The 21,976-nt window shown below is 40.3% G+C and overlaps 1 protein-coding gene across 10 annotated transcripts in view; it reads left to right on the forward strand.

The window, feature by feature from the left end:
- Positions 1-21,976, forward strand: part of Dmd (dystrophin) — a 2,242,690-nt gene that overhangs the window by 596,836 nt on the left and 1,623,878 nt on the right. For all 10 annotated transcript variants that reach the window (XM_052732199.1, XM_052732319.1, XM_052732309.1 and 7 more), the window contains one exon: positions 5,310-5,428. In XM_052732199.1, coding sequence (XP_052588159.1) covers positions 5,310-5,428 — 119 coding nt within the window. The remainder of the gene's footprint in view (positions 1-5,309; positions 5,429-21,976) is intronic.

The raw sequence follows: 21,976 nt of genomic DNA on the forward strand, positions 1-21,976 counted from the left end.
ATCAGTGATTTATTCATTGACCAATCAGCAACACATTTGACATACAGACCATCCCACAGTACATGGGATCTAGCTTGGATTGAATAGTCATTGCCCTCTTCTAGAATGATGCCTAAGCAACTCAGTAGAGACCTCTATCATTTTCCATGGTCTCTAAACTCAGGCCCATGACTACTCTCACCACTGACTTCTCTGCTAGCATCTAAGCTTCCATCAACAATGCTCAAAGGACCTCTACCCTCAGGGCCCTTTGTGCCACCCACATCACTCCACTCCATACCCATGTTCTTCCCTTTTATTAAAGCCTGTTGAGTACACCACCCCCACACAATATATTTATTTTTTCCACTTCCTGCAGGATCTAGCCCAGATATAGGTCCAGTGCTCATACCTAGTCTGGCCAGCTATGCCTTGCAGTAACAGCCTATAAGCTTCTGCAGGGCTCCAAATCCCTTATATTGGCCTAGTTCTGCCACCTCCTTTTATGTTACAGTTGGCTATAATATTAGTGTTCTAGCCTGGACCTGACCTATCAGTCAGATAACCACACACAGGACCTTTGATGCTGTCCATAGCACCACATTTCATACCCAGACTCCCTATGTCCTCTTCTAAAGCCTAGCCTACAATCTTGTAGATACTTGTTTTTCCACATCCTACTGAATCTAGTCCTGGCTGCAGAGTCAGTGTGCCTGCCTACTCTGAAATCTGTACCTAGAGTTTCAATTCCTGAAGCATACCCTAGTCCCAGGAATTTCTGCAGTGCTGAAGACAACATAAAGACCCCTGCCACTATACTCTCTATCCACATCTCCATAGAGGATACTTTGAGATAGCTACACCACCTTAGTAAATCCCCAGATTTTTCCATGTCCTCCTCCAGGGTCTAGACTATTGAGTAACCCTCCAAACAACCAGACACTTGTTTTTCTATATCAACTGGGTAAACTCTGGTTCAAACAGCAAAGATGACCTAGTCTGGCCCACCTTGCCTTCTGACAGCCAACTCTGTTCCTCAGTAGTATTAGAAATCCTATACCCCAGACTAGTTCCACTACCTCCTTTAGGGCTATAGTCAACATCCACGCTTCTACTAGGCCCTGGCCTACACATATTCACTTATAGGATACTTTGAGCTTCCTACAACTTTTCTCACCAAACCCAGAGCCCCTCCCTCCCTCTATGGACACTTGTTACATATAGTAGGTTCTAGCTTAGACTGAACAGCCACTGTGCCATTTTGTATTGGCACCTGATCAGTGTAGTAGAGATCTCTTTCCTTCCACAAGGTCCAAAATCTTAAGCCCATTGCCAGTTTTACCATTTCCTTATATGTTGTAGCTAACTTCTAGTCTCCTGACAAGACCCTCCCTATCTACCTTTATCAGCAGAGCCCTTTGTCTTGCTTATAGCATCCCACTTCCTACCCAGACTTCTCTTGTTCTCTCTGTGCATCAAGCCTGTTGTGTACCCCCACACACAAACTGCATACTTGTTTTCCATATCCCATGGGATCTAGTTGCTACCCTGTAATGGTACGACCTCCAGTACATTGCAGTAGTGACATCTTGCTTTTCCCAGGTTCTCAATTTTTATGCCTTATTGTGCCCTACATCTTCCTCCTGTCCTATACCCAATACCTTGTCTCACACCATGGTCAGCCTACTCATATCCACCAACAGGACTCTTTTTCAAGATTATATGACATCACTCCAAACCTATATGTCCCAAGTCCTCTCCCAAGGTCTTGCTTGTATCTTCTTCACTGGATCCTTGTTTTTTCCACATGACAATGGATCTCTTCTGGTTCCCATAGCCTGTGGCCAGATCTAGTCTGGCTACTAGGACTTGCAATAGTGACCCCTTGGCTTCCATACAGTTTCAATTATTACACCCCACTCTAGTCCCATCACCTCATCCTGTGTTCTTCAGCATCTACTCTTCCACGAGATCTCTCACTATTCACCCACAAGACTGTTTGTGCTACCTAAACTACCCCACTCCATACCCAAAATTCCTAGTTCTCCCCCAGGATCTAACCTGTAGAGTATCCACCCACTCCTACACCTAAACACTGGGTACTTGTATTCCACAGCCAGTGGTATCTAGTCTGGATGGAATAGCCTCTTGTCTCCTGTAGAATGGCACCTACACCCTACTTTAGAGAACTCTACCTACTGTACGGTTGAAATCACAAGCCTAGGCCTAGTTCTTAACACCTCCATTGGTGCTGCTGCCACATCTAGAGTCCAGCCAGGACTTGTAATAACCACCTCCACCTACAAGACCTTTTGTGCAGGCTGTGCCATCCTACTCCATAATCAGTGTTTCAATGTCTGTTGCCTTGGTCAAGGCTGTTTATATTACCACCACCTTGACCTCAGCTTGGCTTGACATCTCTAGCCTTCTGCATATTCTCAAATACTATGTTCCAGCCTACATTTACCACATTCTCCTGTGCTGTAACCAACATCTAGGGTTGCCCCAGTACTTAGCCTACTCACATCTACCCACAGTATCCTTTTATCTGCCTACATTGTCACACTCTAATAGACTTCCACCAGGGTCTAGATTAGTGAGTACCCTGAGTTGTTACTTTTGCTCTATACTAGTGAGTCATCCCCTCCTCCCACCGCTGGATACTTGTTTTTCACATACTATGAAATCTAGCCTACATTGAATCACTACTCATTCTTAGAACAACTACCTGAAATTTGCTGTAGAGACCTATCACCTTCTCCATGGTCCCAAATTCAAGCCCCCCAATAGTTCTCCAATCTTCCATCTGTAATAGCCCATATCTAGGTTGTCAACTTCATCTGGTCTACTCATACTTACCTACAGAATATTTTATGCTGCTGACACCATATCATTCTATACCTAAACTTCCACTCCCTGCCCCCCAGGGTCAAGCCTGTAGAGATTACCCCCACCACCCTCATATACAAGATAACTTGTTTTCTGTGTTCTATGTGATCTAGTCTGGGTACAATTTCTGGCCACCTTTGCCTTGTTGTAGCTTACTCTATACTCTTTGTTGCACCAAAATATTTTACCCTAGAGCCAACATCCTGGCTCTAGCCTAGACTTGCCCTATCCTCATCCACTCCCAAGACCCTCTGTGCTGCCTATACCACACCACTTCATGGGCTGATTCACCAAGTGTTCCTCTAGTGCCTAGCCTCTTTGCAGCACCCAAACAAGCACCCAATCTTTTAGACTTTTGTGGATTTTTCTGTTATTGCTGACCTACTAATCTGGTGTCTAATCCAGGATAGCACAGTGCATTTGTTTAGTTACCATGATCAAAGCTATGAAAATGTCTGACTTTTAAAAAATAATATATTAATTCTTTTGTAATTTAATACGATATAATTTGATCATATTCATTTCTCCATCTACTCCTGGGTGGGCCCCAGTGTCCCTAGCCACCAAACATTTTATCCTTTTAAAATTACTGTTGTTATTATTATCACTTATTATCATCATCATCATCATCATCATCATCATCATCATCACATCAAGTCTAAATGGTACTGCCAACTGCTGTTAGTATAAGGCCTATCCTGGAGCATGGTCTACCTACCAGGGGTCACAATCTTAAAAGAGTCATGACTCTTCTATCCCAGCAACTATCAAATACAAAGCCCAGTATCAGAAATGGGTTGCCTCCTTTGGAGTTGTTGGTCAATGAGGTCCCATAGACTCCCAAACATTGTCGGTTACTACTATTGCTCTTGGCTATTGTCAACAATTTGATGGTAAGACCCTGCTGCTGAAGACACCACATATTTGAGTAACAGAATATGAATAAATCAAGCTAGTACCAACCAGGAAGATAGTACTGGAAGGAACTTTTCATACTACCAGAGGATAAAAGTAATCATTATTTTTATCCATATGGTCAATGTGCAAAGAATACGAGACTGTGGAGTGCTCAGCCCTAAATGGGCCATCAAGATCACATTCATCTCCTTAAGGCTCAGGGATCATTGTGGAATATGGAGTGGAAAGATTATAAGATTTAGAGCTGGTGGATGACTACAAGGATGGTGTATTTTCAATACACAACAGGAAATTTGTAACAGAATGCAGAAACAAAACTATGAAAGCTCAAGCCAACCAAATCTCTGCATGGGGATGATGGCATTGGCAAGAAGTCCCACCTCTAGCGCAGGAGCTAGGAAGTTAATGTTCTCCCTTTTTATAACTCTGTAAGTGTAATTACTGCTGTACCAATCACAAGGGTGTGGATTCATCAACTGGAGCTTGGTCAACCTACCATGATCCATACACCTAAAAACAAACAATCACATGAAAACAACATACTGTCCCTTTCATAGCATCAACTTTCAATAGCCCTCAGTTAGGGGAGGGGGTTCTTGTGCCACTCCCGTATCTATCCTAGAATATTGATAGACTCCATCTTGTTACTATCTTCTGCAGGCAACCATTGTTACAATGAGTTCAGGAGTGCAGTGGTCCTGTTATGTCTAGAAAACATGAAATTATTGCTTTTGTGATGGAGATGAATTAGAAGTTAAAAGAAGAGATATGATATAAGCTTAAGAATTTAGGAGTTACTTGTGAATCAATTATATTCCAATCTCACAATTGGTTAAGAATAACATTTTTATTAATAAAGTATAATAATTTCCTCCTTATTTTATTAAGGATTTTTATCTTTCCCAATTTTATTGTGGCATAATTCACAAAATTTCTACATACTTAACATGTGAAATGTCAACATCCTAAGTTAAAATTGTGATTGATTTAAATTAAAAATGTTATTGAGGGATAATGTTTTAGTTACTGTACTATTGCTGTGAGGAGACACAATTACCAAGACAACTTATATATCACTTAATTGGGGGTTTGCTCAATTTCAAAGGGTTAGTACATGATCATTATAGTGTGGAGTTATAGAACACAGACAGACATAATACTAGAACAGTAGCTGAGAGCCTACATCTAATCTGCAAGTTGTAGGGAAGAGAGAAAAAGAGACTGGGTCTGGAATTTGCTTTTGAAGCCTCAATGCCCAGCCCTACAAAGCCACAGGCACTCCAATAAAGCCATACATCCTAATCCTTACGATGAAGTTTTACTAACTGGGAACCAAGCATACAAACATATGGGCCTACAAGGCCATTCTCATTCAAACCACAACAGGTAATAAGAATCAGCTAATTCTTATGGACTTTGGGCATTAAAAATAAAAAAATTCTCAATTCACAATTGAAATGAGTTTCATATTTCATTGTGTATTAATTTATATTTGTATTTGTTTATGTATGTGTGTGTTTCAGGCCAGAACTATTTGATTGGAATAGTGTGGTTTCCCAGCAGTCAGCCACACAAAGACTGGAACATGCCTTCAACATCGCCAAATGTCAGTTAGGCATAGAAAAGCTTCTTGATCCTGAAGGTTGGTGCATTTCTGGACTACCTTAATTTTTAGTATAGTTTGCCTTTATTATTTTCTGTCTCACTCAGACTTGACAGTTACATATAGTAAACACAAAATAAAAAATTATGCAGAACGAGGCCCTGTCTAAAAAAATGTAGAAAGTTATATACTTTAATGCTTTCCTGTGTTCTGAGAATATAAAAAGTGATAGTGTCTATCTAATATTACAAATTCACATATAAATATAGTTCTCGATATACAAAATTTTAAGACTGAAGTTTAAAACTTTTTGAGGTCTAAGAGGAGAACAAAATCAAACAAAAACTTGGCACTATATGTAACTCATGGTTGGCACATACTATATTGAACAGCATTGATTACAAATAATTACAAATAGATATTTAATTATTCTACAAAGAGATTCGATAGGTAACTCAGGTGTAACTAATTAATTACTCTTGCAATTTTTTTCATATGCTTCCTAAAAGGCAGTATGGTTTATTTATTATTTAAATCAGGATGCATACATCTGCACTGCTTCTATTAGAATTTGTCACTTTGGGAGGTCCTCAATTTGATGGTTACTTATTTTTGGCTTCATTAGCTGGTAGACAGAATTGTAGCATTTATATTTTTATTATATTACCCTTAAATAACTTAAATATTTGACAATGAAGCTGCAAATCCATACCTTCTGGACACCTGAATTAGCTGCATAATGATTTCTTGACTTCTGCTTTTCTGGTACCCAATGAGGTACTTTCATATTACGCCAAATTTGTGAAACTAGTCTGTTATCTCTTTGCTGAGGCATTATCACACTTTTAGAAGTTTGAGAAGCAAAATTAGTGTGTTCTTAAATGTAACTGAAATTGATACTTGGGAAGAAACTGAAGAATAATAGAAATGTATAATTAATTGTTTTTTGAAATATTACATTATTTCTCAAACAGGAAGTGGTGTTGGTGATAGGTTACTTTCCGAAAAACCTGAGAAGTGATTCAAAAGATCATATTTAACTGGTAAATTTATTATCAATCAAAGCCTAGTCTTAATTGTTTCAGATATGAAACTTGTTTATCAGAGCTCATCTTGTAGTTCCTTATAATTAATCACAAATATGCTCAGAAAATGATATTCTCAGGTGAGATGGTACAATAGGTAACATACATGCGGCCAAGCCTGAGGACTCGAGTTCAAACCTCAGTACCTACAAGATAGAAGGAGGGAACACACTCTGATATTTTGTGCTCTGACTGCTATATGTTTTGGAATGTGTGTACTCATGTGTACATGCATGCATTTGTACATACACACACACACACACACACACACACACACACACACACACACACACACACCATAGAAATGTGTTTTTCAATTTATTTATTCTATGTGTCTTTTACAACATGTATCTTGATCCCATTCATTTCCTTATCATTTTGCATCTGCCCTCTGCCCCTGCACATAACCGAATAAAACAAGATTTAAGAGAAAAAAGGGAATAAAATTAAAAAAGGGGAAACTTAAAAATATCATCATGGAAGTTGCAGTGTAACACAGGGATTCACTCTGTGAACCCCTTTGTCCATATAACTGTAGCTGGAGTTTTCCTGCCTGGCCCACAGTCAGGGCAAATCTCTCTCACCCGCCAGTCCCAAGCAGCTCAAACACGATCAAGTAAACACAGAGACTTATATTGGTTACAAACTGTATGGCCGTGGCAGGCTTCTTGCTAACTCTTCTTACAGCTTAAATTAATCCATTTCTATTAATCTATACCTTGCCACGTGGCTTGTGGCTTACCGGTACTTTACATCTTCCATATCCTGATGGCGGCTGGCAGTGTCTCCTACTCAGCCTTCCACTTCCCAGCTCTATTCTCCTCCTTGTCCCGCCTATACTTCCTGCCTAGCCAATGGCCAATCAGTGATTTATTTATTGACCAATCAGCAACACATTTGACATACAGACCATCCCATAGTACTTCCCCTTTTCTTTTCTTAAAAAGGAAGGTTTTAACCTTTACACATCTCCAAAGTCAGCTTGGTATATTTGGGAATTTGGGCATAGCTTCTCTTACTACTTCCTGCTGGAGGGGGGCGCTGTATCTTCTGGGGAAACAAAGAAAATTTTAGGATCATGGAGTAGTCCGTGAGGCTGTATCATCTGAGCCAGTTGTCTTGAAACGGTTCTGGATGTTGGATCATCTGGGCCATGGTGTCATCGGAGACCTTTCAGGGGGTCTTGGCTGGTCAAACCTGATGTATCTTACTCTGGAACAAATCCATAGCCTCTTGCTTTCTGTGGAAACAAAAGAGACTCTTTTCTAAAGCAACATATCCTTACATCCAAATTTTGAAGTCAAAGTATCTTTAAAATATACATACTGGTTTAACTCAGCTTCCTTTACAATCAAATATCTCTCTGTAGTTAAGAATCCCAAAGACAACACAATCCAGACTCTCTGTGTAATAGTCATCTCTACATGGCTTATTTTTTATATTAATTTTACTGTCTCTTTAAAGACTTTATTTTTTAAAACCATGTATTTGTTTCTATACTGTATATATCACCTTTTTTTGTCTCTTTCAAGCCTACGTATATTTTACACACATTTTAAACTATTACATCTGAATCTGTCTTATTGTGAATCTATTGCTTTAAGCTGCAGCAGCTGTGGCTGCTGGCTCCGCCCACCTCAGCTTCCCAACATGGTGTGGTACTTTACCACCAGCTCTGGGAGCTATCGTGGGTCTATGCTTTTATCCAAGCAGCGTGTAGCCCAGAAACCTCTTTTTTTGTTTTGTACTAGCAAAGGATAAATCCACAATGTAGCTTAATGTGCCACTTGCAGAGGCCTCATTCCCGCCATACTGCAGGTCGAGCGCACACGCCAGCAACCCACCAGTAGCTCAAACCGGCAGCTGCTGCTCATTTGAGAGAGACAATTAGGAAGCTGTTTTTAGCTCCGTTTTAGAATCTTTTGTCTCAGGTTTTAGGTGGAAACTCTTGCCACCACGTTGGACGCCATTTGTAGCTGGAGTTTTCCTGCCTGGCCCACAGTCAGGGCAAATCTCTCTCACCCACCAGTCCCAAGCCACTCAAACCCGATCAAGTAAACACAGAGACTTATATTGGTTACAAACTGTATGGCCGTGGCAGGCTTCTTGCTAACTCTTCTTACAGCTTAAATTAATCCATTTCTATTAATCTATACCTTGCCACGTGGCTTGTGGCTTACCGGTACTTTACATCTTCCTTATCCTGATGGCGGCTGGCAGTGTCTCCTACTCAGCCTTCCACTTCCCAGCTCTATTCTCCTCCTTGTCCCGCCTATACTTCCTGCCTAGCCAATGGCCAATCAGTGATTTATTTATTGACCAATCAGCAACACATTTGACATACAGACCATCCCACAGTATATAACTTTACTTGCAAGTGTTTATTGCAAAGAGTCATTGGTCTGGTTCAAGGCCTACTGGTGCTGGGACCTTGCTAGGGTTCTTCCTGGATATCCTGTTGTTGCCCTGTGTTGTGGAGATTCTGCAGCTTTGGGTCTGCATGTCAGGTCCCTTCATGTGTTCCAGCAGATCATAGATGGGGTGGATGGTGGGGGCAGGCCAAGTTATATGCTTGGGTTTGGGCCTGGGCAGCTGTAGGATTGGTCCACCAGTTGTGAAATGGAGACAACTCTCCCATGCTTACAACTTTGAGTCTGACTCACCCACCCTTGTACTAATAGGCTTGGCTCTATTGTGCTGCCCTGGCAAGGTGCAGGACCTTCTCTCCTGAGGGTTGCAGCTGGTGGGGGTCAGGGATAGTTATTCCAGCCTTATGACCACAGGCCCAGCTCTACCAGCTGCCCCAGACATTGACTGGTATGGAGGAGAAGGGCAACTCTCCTCTGCCCATGCCACCACAAGGCAAATGGGTAATGGGGACAACTCTGCCATGCTCACAGTTTCAAGGCTGACTCACTCATACCTGTGCTAACAGGATTGGCTATATTGTGCTTCCCCAGAGAGGTATATGGCCTACTCTCCTGAATGTTGCAGCTGGTGGGGATCAGGGATAGTTCTCTTATGAACACAACGCCAGTTCTCCCACCTGCTTCAGGCATTGATGGGTAGGCAGGAGGGCATCATTTCCCTGGCCATGCTACCACAAGACAGATGAGAAGTGGGGAGAATTCTCCCATGCTCACAATTTTGGAGATGGCTTACCCACACCTGTGCTGTTCTGGAGGGGTTCAGGGCCTGCTCTCCTAAGTGTTAAAGCTGGTGGGGATCAGGGAGAGCTCTCCCCCACTTATGATCACTGGGCCAGCACTTCCACCTGCCCCAGGTGTTGCTGGGGGAGGGGGATAGGGCAGCTGTCCCCACCAATGCTGCCATCAGACAGATGGGTAATGGGGACAGCTTTCCCATGGTCACAATTTCAGGGCTGACTTTCCCACACGTGTGCTCACAAGGTTGGCTCTATTGTGCTGTCCTGGCATGGTGCAGGACCAGTTCTCCTGGGTGTTGTAGCTGGTGGGATAACTCTCCCACTCTTATGACCACAGGGTTTGCTCTCCCATGTGCCACAGGCCACGCTTCCACAAGACAGATGAGAAATGCGGAGAACTCTCCCATGCTCACAACTTTTGGGCTAGCTCACCCACACCTGAGCTGAAAGGGATGGCTCTATTTTGCTGCCCTGGTGAGGTGTAGGGCCTGCTCTCCTGAGTGTTGCTGCTGGTGTGGATCAGGGATAGCTCTCCTGTTCTTATGACCATAGGGTCAGCTCTACCACCTGCCCCAGAGGTTGATAGGTGGGGGGGGGGGGGGGGGGCAGGATGGCAGCTCTTCCCTACCCATGCCACCACCAAAGAGATGGGCAATGGGGACAGCTCTTCCATGCTCACAGTTTTGGGGCTGGCTAACCCACTCCTATTGTAACAGGGTTGACTCTATCGCGTTACCTTTGCTAAGTGCAGGGCCTGCTTTTCTGAGTGTTGCAGGTTGTGTGAAGCACTCCCACGCTTGTTACCTCAGGGTCAATTCTCTTTGGACTGCCACCTCTCAAATGATGACAGAGACTTCTTAATAATTATGAAAGCTTGGCTGTAGCTTAAGCTTTTTTTCCAACTAGCTCTTAAACCTGAAATTAACTTATTTGTATTAATCTACACTCTGCCACATTTCTCATTACCTTTCCTCCATACTGTACATCTCACTCCCCCACCTCCTGTGTCTGCCTGGCAAATACCAGCTCTCTTCTTCACAGAGTTCCTATCTCTTCCTGGAAGTCCTCCCTGTTCTCTCCTGTCTAGGTATTGGCTGTTTAGCTCTTTATTAAACCAATCATAGTAAAACAGAAACACATCTTCACACAGTTATCAAATAGCCTGCAACACAAATACATGAGCCCAAGGGGAACAATTCTCTTTTAAACCAGTACAATGAGTGTCCTGGCCCTCATATGCTCATGGCCCTTTCATGATCTAAAATGGCTTTGGTCCAAATTTAAAAGATCCCATAGTATTCGATATTTTATATATTGTTCTAAAATCCAAAGTAAATTCTAAGACTGAAAGTAATGTCTTAACTGTGACTCTATGGGAAAAATAAACATACACACACACACACACACACACACACACACACACACACACACACACACACACACTTACTGAATACAAAAAGAAATAAAAGGAGGATATGATTGCTTCTAAGGGGTGGAGACTTTTATTATAGTTATAAAGAAGAAAACAGGCAGAGGCAGAAACATCTAGAAGAGTCCAAAGTGGACATAATAGGCCAACTAAGCCAAGCCATGTGAGGAGAGGTGGGAGGGCCAAAGGGAGGGCCAGGAGGCCAAGAGACCAAAAGGACAAAAGGGCCAAAAGAGCTGTGTAACCAAAATGACTGGGTTATGTAGGAGTCAGAGAAGCTGGATGAAAGGAAAGTCCAGCCTCTTGGATGGAGAAGTTTAGGGAATGGGGTGGGGCATTCCAACCAGTAGGACCCTGTAACAGGTATAAACTGAGGGATATTGAGAAAACCTGGTGGTCAGTGTCATCTTTGATATGCTAACAGGCACCTCAGTTAGCCCTTTGTCCTTGGTTCGATATCTAACACTTTCAATATATAATGGCATAGTATATACATTCCAATTCCAAAATGAAGGTATGGGAGCTTAGTGAAGAAATATTAGAACAAAACAAGAACAAAATGGAGGGAGTAAAACACTAAATCCTGTAGTTCCATACCTGATACTTGATGTTTCAGTTTTGTTTTGTTTTGTTTTGTTTTGTTTTCGAGACAGGGTTTCTCTGTGTAGCTTTGCACCTTTCCTGGAACTCACTTGGTAGTCCAGGCTGGCCTCCAACTCACAGAGATCCGCCTGGCTCTGCCTCCCGAGTGCTGGGATTAAAGGCGTGCGCCACCACTGACTGGCGATGTTTCAGTTTTAAAGGGCTTAGATGGTTCCAACCCTCCAGCTTTACTACTTCAAACACACATCTCTTTCTTGGGATGGTTCCATTGTCTGTATGCATGTCTCACTGCCAGATGTTTCACAGTTCCAACATCTTCAACATCTTGGGGTCTCCAGTGAAACAGTGTTGTTTGAAAATATGTGGCACTGTTACTCCATGAAAAGGTCATGAGACATGACAAAACTTAGTATCAGACCTTTATTAGGAGGAGGTGGGGATGGAAGAGAGTAACCAGGCCTGGGGGAGACACACATGAAGGAAGAGAGAGATAGATAGATAGTGGGGGAGGAGAGAACAGAGAGAAGAGAGGAGGAGTCTGTGTCCGGCTTTTTAAGGATTCCCGTGTACATGCTCAGATGGGTTTATGCATGTGTTGATTGTGTGACTACACTGCACGCATTTGCACTATCACTCAGCACACTGATGGTATAAGATGTAAGACCCCTTACTTAGCTACGGAACTGCACATGTGTGGTCATATAGCTGGAGTGGCAGAATCCTAACATTCCAGTCTTTTGCTTATTATAAAAAAGTGGGTGAACAGAAATAGGGGTGTCGTTTCTCCTGGAAAAACTGCTTCCAGCTGACTTGGTGGGCGTTGGCTGACTCTTGTATGGGTAGGGAAGGGAGCTTCCGAGGTAGACAGGTGTCCTAGGATGGTGGGCTATCTTATCATCTGTTGCCTTGGAGCTGTTCATCTTTCTTGACTTGGCACTCTGGCTGTTTGTGTCTGACAGGATGCTGGTGAGATAGAGAAAAGCTTAGAAGAAAAAATTATTATTATTGTTATTATTATTATTATTATTATTATTTCCTTTGGGAGGTTCCCAGGGTGATAGACTGTTAAGACCAGGAAAGTTTGGGTTTGGCACTTATCTGAAGTAGATCTGACCTGTCCAGATGGATTTAAGCTGGTTTCTGGAGCTTAGAAAAAAATTTAAACATATTAAGTAGCAGCCATGAGAAAATTAAAGTCTCGGGCTAGTGACCAATGTAGTGTTTAGTACTTTGCTTATATTGGTTAGTGTTAATGAGAGAGAGAGAGAGAGAGAGAGAGAGAGAGAGAGAGAGAGAGAGAGAGAGAGAGAGAGAGAGAGATTGGAACATGTTTTTAATTTTTACCTGAGATAAGCCTTATCAGAGACAGATTATTTTAAGGCACCTGTTTCCTTTATTAGTTTAGCATCCAAGAGATACAGGTGATCAATTGCTGAGAGCATTTAACAGTAATAGATTGTTATATTAAAGCCTGTTTTTCCAGAGCCCAGACACTTTTGGGTCTGGGGGGTATAAATACTTTTTGATTGTTACTGTACCTTACCACCTGGGTATATATTTGATGGTCCTTGGACTCTGGCTCTATGGTGATCCTGTAACAATTAGCTGAGTAGTTAATTAGAAGAGGGAACCAGGAAGAGAAAAGCTTGTGGGGTGAGATTTCATTTTTCTGGAATTGGGGAGAGAGCAGTGGATCCTGATGTCCTCTGGAACTTGAGAGAGAGCAGGGCCCTGTTTGTGTCACTGTACATGAGAAGGAGAAGTGCTTCTGACTAGTCTGGAGTGAGGCACATGGAGGGAGCAAATGAAATAAAAGCTCCTACCTTAGCTAGAAAATCTCTTCCCATTAAGTAACCCTGGAAGTACAATTAAGTCTGGTGAGGTGGGTAAGGCTGTCCCCCTACCATGGCAATAGGGAAGTGACAAAGAGAGGTGGGACCCCAAAACTCCCTCAGGACTGATTAAGTGGCTCGGTGTCCAACAGGAAGGAAACAGATTGCCCCATGTTGCATCTTGGTTTCCCTGTGAGCCTGTGGCCGAGCCTAGGAGGTCAACTGGAGGTCTTAGTTTGATGCTCCCATGCCATTGGGTACATGCGGGCAGTCAGCTGACCACTTATCTCTCTAGGTGGCACTTTGAACAAGCCTCAACTGATGGCCCAGTAGGGCATGCACTAACCCATGTGGCCTTCTAAAACAGGGACCTGGAAGTCCTTATGCAGCTGCTCGGATAGCATGTGCCAACATTTGGCTATTCTGTTTATGGGCTTTCTCATCTCTCCCATGGTACACCTTAAATGCCACAGCTGAAACTTCTACCTGTGGGATCAAGAGCCTTGTTCTCCAGATGCTTAAGAGTAGCCCTAATTTCAGGAAGCTCTGGGAGGCAAGAGACAGATTTTCTTTCCATGTCTTGATTTTTTTTTTTTTTTTTTTGATAGTTTGGTGGTTTGAGGACAGCTTTAGGAAGACCTGCAAGGAGGTAGGCTGTAAACTGATCTCTGGCTAGAGAGCCATCCAGATTATTATGATCCCAATGTGGATCCTGATCATAAACTTATTTGCATGCATCCTACCCTCCTTCCAAACCTGTCTGTGCTTAGCAGCACATCCAGTACCAGAGAACAGAGCGGAGGTCAGATGGGAAGAGATTGTTTGGATTCAGAGATCAATCAAGTTTAGGAATGCATGTGGTCAGGAGAGAGAGAATCAGAAAGGGAGGGTTCAGAGCTTAAGGGAGGGTTCAGAGCTTAGGTAAAAGCGTGGGGATAAGGTAAGTCTTTTCATTTGCCCATTTGCTGGCAAAAGTTAGATAATTCCTGTGAAATATCAGCATTCAAGCAGCTGTTACATGGCCAAATTTATTGGTATCCGGAGATATTTAAGGCATTTATCAAAGGAGGAGTGGAACCAAGAGGTGGAAGCCTCCATGTCCCATGACTGCAGCTGAGAGAAAAAAAAATTAAAATAACAAACAGGATCCCAGGCTCCCATCTCAGGCATCTCTGAGGCTAGGTAATCTGTTGACTGGCATAAATTAACATCACAAGTTACCTGAACAGTCATCACAGAAGGGGCAAGGGCTGAGAGGCATACGTACCAGGAGGACTCCCCAGGAGTCCAGAGAGCATTCAATACTTCCTCAAGAGAGAATGTGTCATGGTCTGCAGCTGAGGACCCCCCCCCCCCCCAGTTGTCCCATGCAAGAAATATATCTCAGGCTACAGTCGCGGGAAAGAGCAAGGGATAAGAAAGGGAAAAACTCACCAACCTTCGTGGCTGGTGTGTTGTGTGGAGCAGTCCTGGTGGCTGGGCAAATGAAAAAAAGTGGAGCAGGCAGTCATAGGTCCAATAAACCTTGGTACAGAGTCCTGGACACAGAGCCCCAGACGCAGAGTGCCAGGAGAGCCTGTCTCGTCACAGCACCAATGTTGTTTTTAAAAATGATAAGTGGTGCTGGTTACTGGGCAAAAAGGTCATGAGACACTATAAAACCCAGTATCAAAGCTTTATTAGGAGGAGGTGGGGGCAGAAGAGAGTAACCTGGCCTGGGGGAGACACACATGCAGGAGAGAGAGAGAGAGAGAGAGAGAGAGAGAGAGAGAGAGAGAGAGAGAGAGAGAGAGACAGACAGACAGAGAGACAGAGAGACAGAGGGAGGGAGGGAGGGAGGGAGTGAGGGAGGGAGGGAGGGAGGGAGGGAGGGAGATAGTGGAGGAGGAGAGAACAGAGAGAAGAGAGGAGGAGTCTGTGTCCAGCTTTTTAAGGATTCCCATGCACATGCTCAGATGGGTTTATGGAGCTATGCCATGCATGCGCTGATTGTGTGAATACACTGCATGCATTTGCACTATCACTCAGCACACTGATGACGTAAGATGTAAGACCCCTTACTTAGCTACTGAACTGCACATGTGCAGTCATATAGCTGGAGGAGCGACAGAATCCTAACACACAGGCTTCACCATCCTAGGTTCATACAATAGTCTCCAAGTCTCTTCTTGGTAACTCCAGCTCTGGCACACATTAGTTTTCCTCAGCTGCTCTCTGAAAGTGTGAAGGAATAATCTTCATCCTGCTTATATGCTCATATTTTGCATATTTTATGCCCTCAGTTCCAAACTGAGTAAACAATACTGTCAAGTTCTGGTGACAGCTTGGAATGCACCTTAATCCCCTTGAATCACATTGGCAGCATATTTATATCCTGTGGCTCTCTAAGAGGTTGAAATACCATCTAGGCCTTCTCCTTGTACAAGTTGAAAGCTTTGATGGGGGGGGGGGGTCTTACCCTGGGTCATATTTCCCATTGTTCCCATGCAGAGGAGGAGACTTTTCTTCAATAGTACTGATCTCTTTAACAACTACAGCCTCTATTTTATCACATGCCTTAAAGACACTCTTAAATTTCCTAGTGCTCCTTTCTTCTTTAAGCTGAACATTTCTTGCTCTCTTTCACTGTATATTTGCATAAGAATAACCAGTAAAAACTATATTATAGACTCAGTGCTATTACTGTCTTAAAATTTTCTCTGACAAAGAAATGACTCTATTACTTTTTAACTTAGCCTCAGCCAATTTATTATAATATGAGCAGAAGGCAGCCAGCTATATTCTTTCGCCAACTACAACACCAATGGCCTCTACCCCAGTTGCTAACAGAAGAGACCATGATTTTGTTTACCTCTGAAATTAGCAAAAACTCCACTTCCTGGTACTAACTAATTTTCTGTACTGGTTACTTTTCTGTTGCTGTAATAAAACACCATGACCAGAAGCAACTAGAGGAAAAATATTTACTTTGGCTTATCATGTCATAGAGCTAGAGTCTATCACAGAGGAGAAGGCATGGCTTGGCTGTAGGAACAGGAAACTGGTATCACATTTCCCTTTCATACAGAAAGCATAGAGGCAGAGAGTAGGGGGTGTGTGCTGAGACAAACAGAAACAGACAGACAGAGGCAGACAAAGACAGGAGGAATTGGGATGAAACTATAAACACTGAATGCCCATCACCCATGGCGTATTGCCTTCATTAAGTCTCCACCTTTTAAAGGTCCTATAACCTCTCCAAACAGACCCAGCAACTGGGTACTATGTGTTCAAGCCATGCATTTAAGGGATGTATTTATCATTGAAACCACAATAAGAACATAGTTCCAATCTAATTTGATGACTGTCTATTATTTCTCTTGATGAACAAATGAACTCAATAAATCAAATCCTTCAATATTATTTTGTCAGATTAACTTTATTTGAAATGTTTCTTTTTCTTTGATGAATTAACATCTGTGCACAGATTCCTATAACACTCTTTACTATATCTCTAGATAACCACCCACCCTCCTCTCCCAGATTTTAGCTGTACTGGAGATAGTGTATTAATTTTATGGGCTAATTTTTTTTAGTAAAAGAATGAATCCATTCACTATTGATGCATTGATATTTATTTATGTGTTTTCTCTCCCGCCATTGGGGTAGAGTGGAGAGGTATAATGAAACATGCAGTTCAAAGACAGGATAAGAGCCATAGTATATCAATTTCAAGAGTACATTTGCTAATGATGTTTTGAAATAAATTTTCATGTAGTAGTCAGTTTGTATTATCTTAGATATATAGTTCAGTTATTTTTGTTTGTGCCCTGTACTCTCAAAAAATTGTAACTCTGGATTAAAATAGATCTTTTATGTAGACTGTGCTGTGTGGTAGAGCACTTTTCTGGCATGCAGCAAAGCCTATATTTGCCTGCTCACAACTGCATTCATAATAATGAAAATTATAATAAACAACATAAGTCTTTTTCTATTTAAAATGATAATATACCTTTTGATCTCTTTGTCTTTGTAAATTAGTACAATAAAGATTTTTAGATGTACATTCATATTGTAATCAGAAGAAAAATTAACCAACCTGTAGCTACAGAAAGGAAGTTATGTGCCTTATGTCTTTTTAATTATATAATATTCTCTGACATAGTTAATCCTAGGTGGAACATGTGTGTTGAAATATTCATTGCTCTTAGTAGAACTGTGATAATACTTTGAAGATGAGCAATTCAAGGTCAACCAAATATAATGAGAAATATGGTCTGATTCATTCAAACTGCTCCTGATTATAGTCCCATCTGGTAAATAAAGTCATAGTTGTGAAAATACTTTCTCTTTTCGGACTCCTTCTAATTTTAACAGTGTATGTCTTATAAGTAGGGTTATTAAAGTTTCTATATGGTCATCCAAAAGCTGATGATTTCACTTAATTCATATTTTATGTTTTAGTTGTCTTTTCTTTGCTTGCTACTGTGAAAAGATGGTATCTAAATAGATGTAATAATTTAGTGTTCAGCATTTTTCAAGAAATTATATAAATTATTTTGGAAAAATAAGTCATACAAATTTTTGCTTGATTCTTATTCACAAAAGACAGAGTAACATCTTTTAGAATTGCATACTTAAAATACCCCTTTCAGTGAATCTAAATGGAGATTAATATAATTCTTTCACATCATATATAATAACTTCCTCTGCAAACTTTATAAGTTTAATTAACCAAGTATTGGTATTTTGTGTTATGCATGACAATACCAGGTTTTCTCTATAGAATTGTTTTCATTTCATATCTATCATGTCCCTTCAGAGGCTAATGAAGCATATGTCTTTTTATTGGATTGATTTGTAAATTAAAAGTTATTAAAGCATTGGAGGTTTTCACATATTGTCTATATAGATTTTGGTATACTTTATTTGGCCTTAACTGGTGTTTTGAGACCTGAGGTTTATTTTTCAGTGGAACTGCCTTTTATAATAAGTATCAGTAGACATTTTCATAAGTAATTTCATGAGCTCTTTCTAGTGTGTTTAAATGTTAACATATGCAAAATAAGTATATCTAGTGAAACATTATTTAATAATTTATGCACTTTTGCTCACAGATGTAAAAGATTTTTATCCTTCAAAATATATCCTGTTTTTAACCTGAAAATTCACTTTCTTTCTTGATTTCTCTTTAATATATACATAGCAATGCACCTTGGGAGTCATATACATTCTTTCCTTTTCTGATTTTCCCAGCCCAAAGCTTTTCCTTGTGGATAACAATGTGAAGACATTCTTCAAAGGAATAATAAAAAAATCAGTGATAAAATACTATTGTTTTTGTTAACTTTTGTGCATTATTATAAAAAGTTACTTCCGTTTGAGATAAGCAATATGATACGGAGATACTCTTACTTTTTTTACCAGTATAACTCTAAGATGAACAACAACAACAACAAAATAACATTACAGTTAAATTTAGATATCAGCAACAACAAATACCTAAGGCATTGGCAATCATGTTCCTATCTGCTAAATGACATTTACAAACCAATTAGAGTTAACTTTTAATCCACTCCATTTTGACTTCAGGAGGATGGTAACACGGATTCTATTTTCAGCCTGTTAATTCATCTGTCACTCTGACTTGTTTTAAAAGTCTTTCTAAGAATTGGCTCAATTAGAACGTTTTACTACTGAAATGAATGGTCTTAGGCTTACCCGTGCATAATATGTTCTTTTTCTTTAAAAAATATTCAAGGAAAAATATAACATTTGTTATAAGAGAAAAGAATTGTCTTGGTCCTCTTGTACTGACTTTGACAACACTTATTTGAGCAGGTGTCAATTTTATCTTGTTCTATCTTTGTTGTTACGATCACATTTTTATAATGTAATGACTAGTCCTGCTGAGAGTGTTTAGTGATAAGCTGTAATTATCTAAACCTAAATTCCAAAATTTTTGTAAGAGCAATTGTTAGTCCAATTGCTCTGCTACAAAAAATAGAGGTGCCATCATCCCTTTATATAGACATGGTAACATCAATGTGACCTCCCCACTCTTTGGGCTGGAGATCACTTTTTCCAGGGTTACTTTTTAAAAAGAACTATTTCCTAATTTTAGTCTATAGTGAGTTGAAATTGGAATGGAAACTTGAGACATATCAGACTTTCATGAGCAAAGGAGAGGGCTGTGTTAGTAGATTTATTGTCCCCATCTCATTTGTTTATAGTAAATTCAACACAACCCTTTAGGAAAGGAGTTCAGAAATTTCTGTGTTAACAATTGAAATACTATACACCTTTTGCATTACTAACAGCAGAGACTAGAGTGGATGAATAATGAGACTTTAGAAAAACTGATAGATGGTGTAGAAATCCAGAGAAATTTGATTTCTATTCTTTTTCATATTATTATTATTTTTAATTTTATAATTTAATTTAATTTTACATATCAGCCATGGATTCCCTTGTCCTCCTACCCCACCCCCCGCCTTCCCCCCAGCCCACCCCCCCATTCCCATCTCCTCCAGGGCAAAGACTCCCCTGGGGATTGAGTTCAACCTGGTAGATTCTTACCTGCACATATCTGGAGCAAGGGCACTGAATGAAATAGCCTTGACGACTTTAACTTTTATCCTGAAAGTTAATTTTTTTTTTAACAGTTCTCTTATTCACAGCTAAATATATTGCGTAGCTAAGCTTGACTATTCACTGCCACATTAGTGCAACTGAATTAAAGAAGAATATATAAGACTATCTAGTGCCATCCTCAGATCCTTCAATACCTTCATAAAAATAAATGAACAAATCTTTAAAAAATTAAGAGATGGAACTTCCTATATGAAGGAATATATAAGAAAACTAAAAGAAATTCTCCATTGATGAAAATATAAATACTTTAATTATAAAGATATGGATAGATATTTTAATAGTGGGATGGAGGTGATTATATTAATATTAAGATATTAATATAGCTATCTCCTGTTTCCTGTTAAAAAATTCTTGTCACTATAGAAATGAAAATAAATAGATATGTTAACTAATACTTCCGAAATTGTGGGAGCAATAGGGCAGGGGAAGAGAGAGCACGTCCTTTTGATGTCCGCTCTTCCACGTTAGTATGTTCAGATGCCATAAACACAGTATTTTCAGAGCATTTTGAACCAAATACTAGTAAAATGAAGCTATTTTTTTTATCTAGTTTGATTGTTTGGATGACTGAAATAATTGTAACTATCCTATATTCACCCATCTAGATACCAAAGAGCAAAGAACCATGTGTAGCAGGAATCTTAAAAGTTCTTATTAATAAAAACAAACCTGGGGCCAGTTATTGGGGTAAATGCTGGAAGATCAGAGAAGCAGAACAAGCCACAGCCACCTCACCTCGCCAATTCCTCAGATGATTCTGTTTCCTCAGACTGGAAGTTTCTCAGTCCTCATCCAGAATGAATCTCAGTTGAACTGTGCTGCTCAAAGCCTAAAAGCTTAACCAGCCCAAAGCTTCTAGTTTCTGGTCCTCACGCCTTATATATCTTTCCGTTTTCTGCCTCACTCCCTGGGATTAAAGGCTCACTTTCTGGGATTAAATGTGTGAGTCACCATGCCTGGCTGTTTCCAATGTGGCCTTGAACTCACAGAGATCCAGAGGGATTTCTGCCTCTGGAACGCTAGGATTAAAGGTGTGAGTGCCACCATTTTCTAGCCTTTGTATCTAGTGGCTGTTCTGTCTCTGACCCCAGATAAGTTTATTAGGGTGCACAATATTTTGGGGAACACAATACCACCACAACCATGTAGAATACATATGTTTGTGTGTGTGTGTGTGTGTGTGTGTGTGTGTGTGTGTGTGTGTGTGTATATATATATATATGTGTGTGTGTGTGTGTGTGTGTGTGCATAACTTGAATTTAGCTTTTATACCCAAATTATATGTTTACTTTAAACTCTATCATTTTCTTTTTATGTTATATAATAATTTTTACTTTATGGAAAACAATCAACTTATAGTTTCTACATTTTCTAAGCAATGATTTGTAAAAATACAATGGATCTTATATTTAAGCACTGACTTTTTCCATAGGATTTGAGGAACTTAAATAATGAATAATCTAATCATGTGATTAAGTTTTACAATGTGGATTAGGTCCTAATGTCCAAATTGCTAGAGACATTTGAAAAGTATCCAGGAATCACTTGTCAGTTAATATATCAGAAATATATTCTAGGTCTATGTAATCAAAATAAATTTAATTTGAATTAAAAATACGATATCTATATTTAAATATAATAATAATAAATACAACTAGGAACTACCAGTACTGGATGACAGCTTTTTTGCATTGAATGTCAAGATATTTGATCAAAAGAAGTTTATGATATTGTTGCAGGAAGCATAGTAGACAAAATAATTTTGACTTTTGTATTTTATTTCAGTAAAACTCAGCTATGAAGAAATGAGTAAAATGTGCATAAGTTTGAGCCATTAAA

Source organism: Peromyscus californicus, unplaced genomic scaffold (assembly GCF_007827085.1).
Source record: "Peromyscus californicus insignis strain IS unplaced genomic scaffold, ASM782708v3 Scaffold_10__1_contigs__length_136768540, whole genome shotgun sequence".
Lineage (NCBI taxonomy): Eukaryota > Metazoa > Chordata > Mammalia > Rodentia > Cricetidae > Peromyscus > Peromyscus californicus.